The sequence below is a fragment of the Rhinopithecus bieti genome, unplaced genomic scaffold (assembly GCF_001698545.2).
Source record: "Rhinopithecus bieti isolate Rb0 unplaced genomic scaffold, ASM169854v2 scaffold_28055, whole genome shotgun sequence".
In the NCBI taxonomy this organism is placed as follows: domain Eukaryota; kingdom Metazoa; phylum Chordata; class Mammalia; order Primates; family Cercopithecidae; genus Rhinopithecus; species Rhinopithecus bieti.
In genome coordinates, this window is record NW_016812914.1 from 1,349,475 (window position 1) to 1,360,277 (window position 10,803).

Consider the following 10,803-nt stretch of genomic DNA (forward strand, 5'->3'; position numbering starts at 1 on the left):
TTTTTCAATTTAATTAATTAATTAATTTTTTTTTTTTTTTTGAGACGGAGTCTTGCTCTGTCGCCCAGGCTGGAGTGCAGTGGCCAGATCTCAGCTCACTGCAAGCTCCGCCTCCCGGGTTTACGCCATTCTCCTGCCTCAGCCTCCCGAGTAGCTGGGATCACAGGCGCCCGCCACCTCGCCCGGCTAGTTTTTTGTATTTTTTTAGTAGAGACGGGGTTTCACCGTGTTAGCCAGGATGGTCTCGATCTTCTGACCTCGTGATCCGCCCGTCTCGGCCTCCCAAAGTGCTGGGATTACAGGCGTGAGCCACCGCGTCCGGCCGCCATTTTTTTTTTAAAGACACAGGGCAGACATGGCTCTTCGGTAGGTTCTGGGGTAGGGGCTTGAAGAGCCCGTGACATGAGGGGAGGGGAGGCCAAAGAGGAGTCTGAGGTCAGGGGCCTTGAATCCCAGGGAGAGGCTGGGGCCTGGACTCAGGGTCCCTGGGAGCCACAGGAGGCTGTAGAGTAGGGGAGGAGCCAGGGAAGGAAACTCTGAAGGAAACAGGGCCGTGCCCTGAACACACGTGGAATCCGGGTGTTCGCTGAGTCACAAATCCTGGAAGCTCAGGGTCGTGGAGAGGAAACCCTGCCGCTCTATGCAAGGTCTTCCTGTTTTTGGAGGAGGCAGGCACTCCAGGGCCGATCGAATCACCTTCACCTCCGGGGGCTCAGAATCCCTGAGCCACAAGGCCAGGGCAGGGCTGGGGGATACCCCTGCTGCTCAGACAGGGAAATGGGCACGGAGCTTGCCCAGTACTTCCCAGAAGGACGAGGCTGCTGAGCTCCTCATTCGGGGCTCCGGGACCTGGACTGTACCCCTTTCTGGTAGGGGGTGCCCTGAACTGAGACCTTCAGGCGTGGAGGGCGGGGGCTCAGAGGTTGAATTCTGCTTCTGTGTCATTACCTGGGTGGGAGGGGGCCTCCACTCCACACACCTAGAAGTTTCTGCAAAATTACCTGGAATGGGAGTGAGAAGCAGGCCCACTTGAGAGGTAGTGAGGCGCCTGTCATGGAGGTATGCAAGCAGAGAATGAAAAGGCTGGACTTGAGAAGGAGGTCAGACCTCCCAGGTTCGCAGAGCCCCTTGGCATGGGGAATATTCTGTGATTCTGTAGTTATGTAGTACTGTCATACCCAGCTTGTGGCTTTTTTTTTTTTTTTTTTTGTTGGAGTCTTGCTCTGTTGCCCAGGCTGGAATGCAATGGTGCGATCTTGGCTCACTGCAACCTCCACCTCCTGGGTTCAAGGGATTCTCCTGCCTCAGCTCCCCAGTAGCAGGGATTACAGGCATATGTCACCATGACAGGCTAATTTTTGTATTTTTTTTCTAGAGACGGGGTTTCGCTATGTTAGGCAGGCTGGTCTGGAACTCCTGACCTCGGGAGATCCTCCCACCTCGGCCTCCCAAAGTGTTGGGATTACAGGCGTGAGCCACAGCACGCAGCCAGCTTGTGGCTTATAAAATTCCAAATGTCTTTGTCTCTTTTTTTTTTTTTGCCTTTGAGTTTAATATTTTGTGTTTTAATTCTAAGGATTTTATGCGTGTATTTTGAGATTGCGTTTTAAATATGTGTTTTAGGATATTCGTATCTATTATAATTATTATTATTAGTTTTTAATTACCGAATGCATTTTTGTTTGAAGTCGTTTCCTGGGCTTTCACGCACACGTGACCATAAAGCTGTTCTGATAATTAAATCAGTGCTGTGCATTATTATTATTATTGCCATTATTGTTATTATTAATTATTATCCCCGGGGGCAATTTTTCTGGGATTTGAAGGAGCGGCTGAGGCTCTCGCGCGCCCTCTTGTGGCCGCGAGCCGGACTGCAGGCCTCTCACCTCGCCGCCCCTCACCCGCAGGCGTCACCTCCTGTCGCCTCGCCCTCGCCATGCAGACCCCGCGAGCGTCCCCTCCCCGCCCGGCCCTGCTACTTCTGCTGCTGCTACTGGGGGGCGCCCACGGCCTCTTTCCTGAGGAGCCGCCGCCGCTCAGCGTGGCCCCCAGGGACTGTGAGTCTGGGGGTGTCTTGCGGGGGGGGGGTGGAGTCCCGTGGGAGTGTCTGGGTTCCCAGTTGGGTCTGCTGCCCCCACTGGGGGACTCAACCAGTTCAGGAGCCACCCCTAGAAGGGGCATGACCTCGGGCCAGCCTCTCTTCACCCCCAGCCCTTGCTCACACCCCTCTCCACCCCCTCCCTCAGACCTGAACCACTATCCCGTGTTTGTGGGCAGCGGACCCGGACGCCTCGCCCCCGCAGAAGGTGCTGAAGACCTCAACATCCAGCGAGTCCTGCGAGTCAACAGGACTCTGTTCATTGGGGACAGGTATTGCTGGGGACAGCGAGGAGGCCTGTGTGACTGAAGCAGAATGAGCGAGGGGGAGAGCGAGGGGGAGAGAGAGAGGAGGGGAGTGCAGGGAGGGGACGGGACAAGTCGTGCAGAGCCTGTTGGGTCACTGGGAGGACTTAGGCTTTGACCCAGAGGAAGGTGGGAGCCACGGAGGGTTGTAGTTAGAGGAAGGACTGGACCTGACTCAGGTGCTCACACGCGCCCTCTGGTGGCTCCTTCTGGGAGGGGGCGAGAATGGAAGCCAGAGGACCAGGGTGGAGGGGACTGGGCTTTCCAGGCTGGCTATGATGAGGCTGGACCAGGTGGAAGCTGTCGTGGGGAGAAGCGAGTGGGAGATGACGGGGCTTCTAGCGAGGGGCATCCCAGGAAGGAGAGATACCGGACAGATCAGATGCTTTGGAGAGAATGAGGAGGATGGAGAAGTGACCACTGGGCTTAACCACATGAGGTCACCAATGATGTTGAGCAGGGCGACTTCCTTGGCATGGGTGTGAAGAGGGAGAGACTGGTGGGCGCCCGGGAGGCGCCGAATGGGGCACCTGGCCTAAGGCCATGGGACGTGGTGTTGGGGGCAGCCCGTGGGGCGTGTCGGGCAGGAGGTGGAGGGCAGGGTATGAAGTCCTGCTGGGGCCCTTAGGAGGGGTGTGGTCGGCGCTGGAGTTGCTGGTGTCAGAGACGTTGGCATGTGCCTGCGTGCCCCCGTGTGCACGGCACATTGGCAGTGGGAAGGATGGAACGGGAGAGAGCGGTGGAGCCCCCATGTCTCACTAACTATGCCCCTCCCCCAGGGACAACCTCTACAGGGTAGAGCTGGAGCCCCCCACGTCCACGGAGCTGCAGTACCAGAGGGTGAGGAAGGGGTACAGGTGGGAGTGGAGGGGTAGGGCCAGGGGGCGTGGCACTGCACGGGGGGGGCTGGGTGAATTCGGCCCTGCATGACGGGGTCACTTGGGGCTGCTGGGACCCGGTACCCCTCACCAGCTCTCTGTCTGTAGAAGCTGACCTGGAGATCGAATCCCAGCGACATAAACGTGTGTCGGATGAAGGGCAAACAGGAGGTGAGTGGGCCCTGGTTCGGTCCCGGCCCCCGCGAATCAGCCCTGGCGTTACCCATGCCCCGCCCAAATCAGGCCAGGCCACGCCCACTCCGCCAGCCCCGGCCACGCCCCAACCCACCCCCTGTCAGCCTTGGCCACGCCCAACCGCCAGCCCTGGCCACATCCCCAAACAACCATGGCCACGGCCACGTCCCCACTCAATTGGTCCTAGCCCGGCCCCCAACCTAGCCACAATTAGCCATAATCACGCCCCAAATAGTTCTGGCTACGCCCACACCTCTGCCCCAGTCAGTCTTACCACCACCCGCATTCTCGTTCCAACCAGCCCAGGCCATGCTCACACCCCAGCCAATCGCTCACATCCCACCCAATCGATCAGGTCCCCATCCCGACCCCTCCCCTATCAGCCCTGCCCGCCCCACCACGCCCCTGGCCCGCCCCAATAAGCCCAGGCTACGCCCACCCCACCAACTCTGGCCATGCTCCCAACCTGGGCCCAATCATGCCCACCACGCCCCAGTTAGTTCTGGAAACGCCCATGCCCCACCCCAATTGGCCCCGACCACACCCAGAGTGGATCCTTCTCCTCCTCCATCCCAGGTTGGGACTCTGCTGTTGCCATGGTTATGCCCACCGTCTGACCATGCCCACAATCCTGGCTTTGCCTGCACTGCTGATACAAAGTGTTACCCTGTCTGGGCCGCACCGTGTCCCCAGCCAGCCCTAGGTTCAGCCCCTGCCTTGACCACACCCCAGGGAGGGCCCCAGACTTGGCCACGCACACCACAGACCGGCCCTCCACCCACAAAGCTCAGGTTCTGGCCATGCCTGTGACCATGACCACGCCCACATCGCGCTCCCCACTTCCTCCTGTCCCCACCCCAGGGCGAGTGTCGAAACTTCGTAAAGGTGCTGCTCCTTCGGGACGAGTCCACGCTCTTTGTGTGCGGTTCCAACGCCTTCAACCCAGTGTGCGCCAACTACAGCGTGAGTCTTAAGACTCCCCGCGCCCCAGGTCCAACCTCCAGGCCTCTGCTCGCCTGACCTCCGCTGGCCATGACTTTTCCCCAGGCCATGTCACCTCTTCCAGGAAGCCTTCCTGGATATACTCTCCCTGCCTCCTGCCCCTGAGCTCAAGAGGAGACACCGCTGTCCAAACGAGACCTATACAGGGGGCCAGGGAAGCCGTAGCTACTTAGACAATGAGCCAGTTGCAGGTCTAACTAGAGATCGACTCTTAAACCCATTTACAGATCAGTAAACTGAGGCCCTGAGAGATTAAGTGAGTGGCCAGGGTCACACAGTAATTCATGGTGGACCAGGATTCTCCCTAGAGTTGGGGGCTGAGGGAGCCAGAGGCTGCTAGGCAGGGTCAGGAGATCTGTCACTCAGCTCCTATGGTCCCTGCAGATAGACACCCTGCAGCCCGTGGGAGACAGCATCAGCGGTATGGCCCGCTGCCCGTACGACCCCAAGCACGCCAATGTTGCCCTCTTCTCTGGTAAGTACCCCCCCAACCTCCATCTGATCAGCCCCAGCCAGAGGCAAGACCTGGTGTTTTCTACTCCAGCGTCTGGGTCGTTTAGAAGGCAGCTGGATGACCACTCATCCCAGCTGTGACATGGGCAGACTCTCAGCCCAGGTTTGGGGCTCAGCTGGGATTGAGGCTCAGCAGGGCTTGGGGCTTAGCCAGGGTCAGGGGCTCAGTTAAGGTCAGGGCTTGGCTGGAGGTGGGGCTTGCATGGGATCAGGGCTCAGCCTGGAGACAGGGCTCCCCTAGGCTCAGGGCTCAGTCTCAGAAAATCGAGTTTCGACCCACCCAGCCCCTGGCCTCTGCGGTCTCATCTCTTGCCTGCCTTCCCCACCCACCCCATCCAGACGGGATGCTCTTCACAGCTACTGTTACCGACTTCCTAGCCATTGACGCTGTCATCTACCGCAGCCTCGGGGACAGGCCCACCCTGCGCACCGTGAAACACGACTCCAAATGGTTCAAAGGTGAGACCAGGAAGGGCAGTGGGCCCAGACCTGGCAGGGCCCAGAACCTGACATTCATCAAATCCCCCCACCAGAATAAGAGTCCCAGAGGAGCTTGGTGGGAGGATTTCCACCACGTCTTTGGAATCTGTTGGCCTTTTTGAAGGCTGGAAAGCTAGAGGAACAAGTTTAGTTGGATCTAAAGTAGAACCCGCTGGAAGTGGGTGGCTTAGAAGCCCAAAATGGAACCACAGAAAAGATACAGCAGGACTCAGCTCTTCAACACATGAGGGAGGAAGATAACAAAAAATAGTTGATGTTACCATTTGCAGCAAGAGACACAGCGATTTTAGGCTCTTCTGACCTCCCTTCCCCTGCAGAAAACCAAACTGAGTCTGTTTCATTTTGCCTGGGTAACCAGCCTAGGTCCCCCCTTCACCATAAAAGCCAGTGAGTTCTTTTTTTTTTTATTTTGGAGACAGAGTCTCGCTCTGTTGCCCGGGCTGGAGTGCAGTAGCCGGATCTCAGCTCACTGCAAGCTCCACCTCTGGGTTTACGCCATTCTCCTGCCTCAGCCTCCTGAGTAGCTGGGACTACAGGCGCCCGCCACCTCGCCCGGCTAGCTTTTTGTATTTTTTAGTAGAGACGGGGTTTCATTGTGTTAGCCAGGATGATCTCAATCTCCTGACCTCGTGATCCGCCCGTCTCAGCCTCCCAAAGTGCTGGGATTACAGGCTTGAGCCACCGCGCCCGGCCATCCAGTGAATTCTTAGCCCCAGAAATCCCCTTTGTCATGTCAGGGGCTGAGTTCTGACCCCTCCTCTCCTGCAGAGCCTTACTTTGTCCATGCGGTGGAGTGGGGCAGCCATGTCTACTTCTTCTTCCGGGAGATCGCGATGGAATTTAACTACCTGGAGAAGGTGAGGCCAGTACAGTGGGGCATGGAGTTGAGAGGCTCTGATCATGCGAAGTTGGGGGGCAGAGGTGGATCCATGAATGCCTACATGGGGCAAGAGGGTCCTGCCCTCCATTTCTGGTTCCCAGGGCCTCCCTTCCAGCCATGATCAGGCCCTGAGCCTGAAGACATCTATAGAGCAGCTGTGGAGCACTCAGTCCTGACGAGGGACTTGAGTTGGAAGTCAGATACACCTGGTGCTGTTGCTGTTCACCTGTCCACCCACCCAGCCACAATCACTTATCCATCCTTCATCCCCTGTCCATCCGTCTACCTGCTCACCCTCCCACTTACCCATCTGCCTGTTTTTCAGCCCACCCACACTTTCATGAATCCAGTAATCCATCTACTAATCCACCCACTACCCATCCATCCATCCATGCACTCATCCATCTGTCCACGCATCCATCCACCCATCAGTTCATCCAACCACCCTTCCATCCTATCCGTCCATGAGTCCATCCCTCAGTCCATCCATCTATCCATCATCTATCCATCCATCTGCCAATCCATTCACCCATCCATTCATCCATCTGTCCATCCCATCCACCCATCCATGCACCCACCCATCCATCCATTTATCTACCCATCCACCCATCCATCCATCCATCCATCCATCCATCCATCCCTCCATCCCTCCCTCCCTCCCTCCATCCCATCCATCTGCCAATCCATCCACCCATCCATTCGTCCATCTACCTGTCCAGCCACTCATCCATCCATCATTCATCTATCCATCCATCTGCCAATCCATTCACCCATCCATTCATCCATCTGTCCATCCCATCCACCCATCCATGCACCCACCCATCCATCCATTTATCTACCCATCCACCCATCCATCCATCCATCCATCCATCCATCCATCCACCCATCCAACCATCCACCCACCCAACTCATCCATCCATCCATCCATCCATCCATTCATCCATCCCATTCATCTGCCAATCCATCCACCCATCCATTCATCCATCTACCTATCCGACCACCCATCCATCCATCCATCATTCATCTATCCATCCATCTGCCAATCTATCCACCCATCCATTCACCTTTCCATCCCATCCATCCATCCATTCATCCATCCATCCACTCACCCATCCTACCATCCACCCACCCAACTCACCAATCCATCCATCCATCCAACCATCCATCCACTCACTCATCCAACCATCTACCCACCCAACTCACCCTTTCATCCATCCATCCATCCATCCATCCATCCATCCATCCATCCACACATCCATCCATCCATCAATCCATCCATCCCATCCATCCGCCAATCCATCCACCCATCCATTCATCCATCCACCCTTTCATCCCATCCATCCATCCATCTCATCCACCCACTCATCATCTATGCACCCACCCATCTATTCATCCATTTATCTGCCCATCCACCTACACATCCATCCATCCATCCATCCATCCATCCATCCATCCATCCATCCACTCACCCATCCAACCATCTACCCACCCAACTCACCCATCCATCCATCCATCCATCCATCCACACATCCATCCATCCACCATCCATCCATCCATCCATCCATCCATCCCATCCATCCGCCAATCCATCTACCCATCCATTCATCAATCTACCTATCCAACCACCCATCCATCCATCCATCATTCATCTGTCCATCCATCTGCCAATCCATCCACCATCCATTCATCCATCCACCCTTCCATCCCATGCATCCATCTATCTCATCCACACACTCGTCATCTATGCACCCACCCATCTATCCATCCATTTATCTGCCCATACACCCACACACCCATCCATCTATCCACCCACTCACTGATCCAACCATCCACTCACCCAACTCACCCACCCTCCCTCCCTCCCTCCCTTCCTTCCTTCCTTCCTTCCTTCCTTCCTTCTATCCACCCACCCATCCATCCATCCACCCATCCACTTATCCATCCATTCATTCATCCACTTATTCACCTATCCATGCATCCATCCATCCATTCACCTAGCTTTCTCTCTATCCATCTGTTCATCCATCCAGCCACCCATCCATCTACTTATGTACCAACTGCCTAATAACCTTGTCCTCTGTCATCATCTCCTTCATTATCTATCATCCTTTTTCAGATGTATTCGTTTATTCATCCACCCACTCACCCCTCTATTGTAATCATCCATCCATCTGTTCATCCACTCATCTATCCATCCAGGGAACCAGGCAGTGCTGAAGTGCACAGACTGCCACTAACTACTATTGTGACCTTGGCCAGTCACTTCCTTTTATCCGTGCCTCTTATCAGTTTCCCCATGTGTACAATGGGGGGATATCAGTAGGCAGCCCTCAGGAAGAGTGTAAGAGATGTGAGAATAAAACATTTCTTCATGGAAGCAGTGATGATTATGGTTGTCACTGTTGCTATTATCATCACTGACATTCCCACCGGGGATTTCTGCAAGGGAAGCCAGTGCCCAGAGAGGACCAGTGACTGGCTGGGGTCCCGCCAGAGCCAGGGTCAGACTCCTCCATCCCGGCTTGGGTGGCGGGTGGCACAGCCTGTGAGCAGGCCTTCCTGGGACACAGAGCTCAGGCCTCCATCTGTCCACTGTCACGCCCAGGTGGTGGTGTCCCGCGTGGCCCGAGTGTGCAAGAATGACGTGGGAGGCTCCCCCCGCGTGCTGGAGAAGCAGTGGACGTCCTTCCTGAAGGCGCGGCTCAACTGCTCCGTGCCTGGGGACTCCCACTTCTACTTCAACGTGCTGCAGGCTGTCACAGGCGTGGTCAGCCTCGGGGGCCGGCCCGTGGTCCTGGCTGTGTTTTCCACGCCCAGCAACAGGTCAGCGCCCACCAATGGGAGCGAACTGGGAGCATTTGGTAGGCATGGGTAGAGAGGGCTTGCATTCACTCCTCAGATATGCCCAGGGTCCTAGGTTGGGCACCACTGGATTAGACCCCTGAGAGGCCTCGGCCCCAGGCTGGAGTGAGACAAGCTGACAGTGACCCTCTAAGTCCCTTTGGTCAGCACTGGGCCAGAGATATCCTCATCCTCTGCCTTTGGGGAGAGGAGCAGGGAGGGCCTCCTGGAGGAGGGGACATTGGAGCTAGACTTCAGGTGTGAGATGGAGGAAGAAGGAAGGGTGTTCAAAGTTGGAGAAACAGCACATGCAAAGGTCCTGAGGCTGCAGTGAGTTCGGTATATTTAAGGAATCTTGAGAGGGCCCGTGTTGGAAGGGAACCAGGGGAGAATGGGCAACACGGAGGTAGGGAAGTGATGGGATGGATCAAGCAAGGCCTTGTGGGCTGCAGGCAGAAACCTGGACTTTTTCCTGAGGGCACTGGGAGCCATGGAAGAGTGAAGAGCAAGAGAGATGAGATCAGATTTGCATTTTTTTGTTTGTGTGTTTGTTTTTGAGACGAGTCTCGCTCTGTCACCCAGGCTGGAGTGCGGTGGCGCTATCTCAGCTCACTGCAACCTCCGCCTCTCGGGTTCAAGCAGTTCTCTGCCTCAGCCTCCCAAGTGGCTGGGATTACAGGCACCTACCACCACTCCTGGCTAATTTTTTTTTATTTTTAGTAGAGATGAGGTTTCACCATCTTGGCCAGGCTGGTCTTGAACTCCTAACCTTGTAATCCACCCGCCTCGGCCTCCCAAAGTGCTGGGATTACAGGCGTGAGCCACCGCACCCGGCAGTTTGGTTTTTTTTTTTTTTGAGACGGAGTTTCATTCTTGTTGCCCAGGCTGGAGTGCAATGGCATGATCTCGGCTCACCACAACCTCTGCCTCCCTGGTTCAAGCAATTCTCCTGCCTCAGCCTCCTGAGTAGCTGGGATTACTGGCGCGTGCCACCATGCCCGGCTTATTTTGTATTTTTAGTAGAGACGAGGTTTCTGCATTTTGGTCAGGCTGGTCTCAAACTCCTGACCTCGTGATCCACCCTCCTTGACCTCCCAAAGTGCTGGAATTACAGACGTGGGCCACCGTACCCGGCCCACATTTGCGTTTTTAAAAAGACTGCTTGTGGGCCGGGCACAGTGGCTCACGCCTGTAATCCCAGCACTTTAAGAGGCTGAGGAGGGCAGATCACTTGAGGTCAGGAGTTTGAAACCAGCCTGGCCAACATGGTGAAACCCTGTCTCTACTAAAAATACAAAAATTGGCTGGGTGTGGTGGCAGACACCTGTAATTCCAGCTACTCGGGAGGCTGAGGCAGGAGAATCGCTTGAACCCAGGTGGTGTAGGTTACAGTGACCCAAGATCACGCCACTGCACTCCAGCCTGGGCGACAGAGCAAGACTGGGTCTCAAAAAAAGAAAAAGCCGGCCGGACATGGTGGCTCACACCTGTAATCCCAGCACTTTGGGAGGCCGAGGCGGGCGGATCACAAGGTCAGGAGATCGAGACCACGGTGAAACACTGTCTCTACTAAAAATACAAAAAATTAGC

General features: G+C 55.7%; 1 protein-coding gene across 1 annotated transcript in view; it reads left to right on the plus strand.

Moving 5' to 3' along the window:
• Positions 1-509: 509 nt before the first annotated feature.
• Positions 510-10,803, plus strand: part of SEMA6B (semaphorin 6B) — a 15,616-nt gene continuing 5,322 nt past the window's right edge. Inside the window, exons 1-10 of the mRNA XM_017847146.1 lie at positions 510-869; positions 1,908-2,057; positions 2,247-2,370; positions 3,183-3,243; positions 3,390-3,452; positions 4,338-4,439; positions 4,863-4,953; positions 5,331-5,450; positions 6,261-6,349; positions 8,978-9,243. Coding sequence (XP_017702635.1) covers positions 641-869; positions 1,908-2,057; positions 2,247-2,370; positions 3,183-3,243; positions 3,390-3,452; positions 4,338-4,439; positions 4,863-4,953; positions 5,331-5,450; positions 6,261-6,349; positions 8,978-9,243 — 1,295 coding nt within the window. The 5' untranslated portion in view covers positions 510-640. The remainder of the gene's footprint in view (positions 870-1,907; positions 2,058-2,246; positions 2,371-3,182; positions 3,244-3,389; positions 3,453-4,337; positions 4,440-4,862; positions 4,954-5,330; positions 5,451-6,260; positions 6,350-8,977; positions 9,244-10,803) is intronic.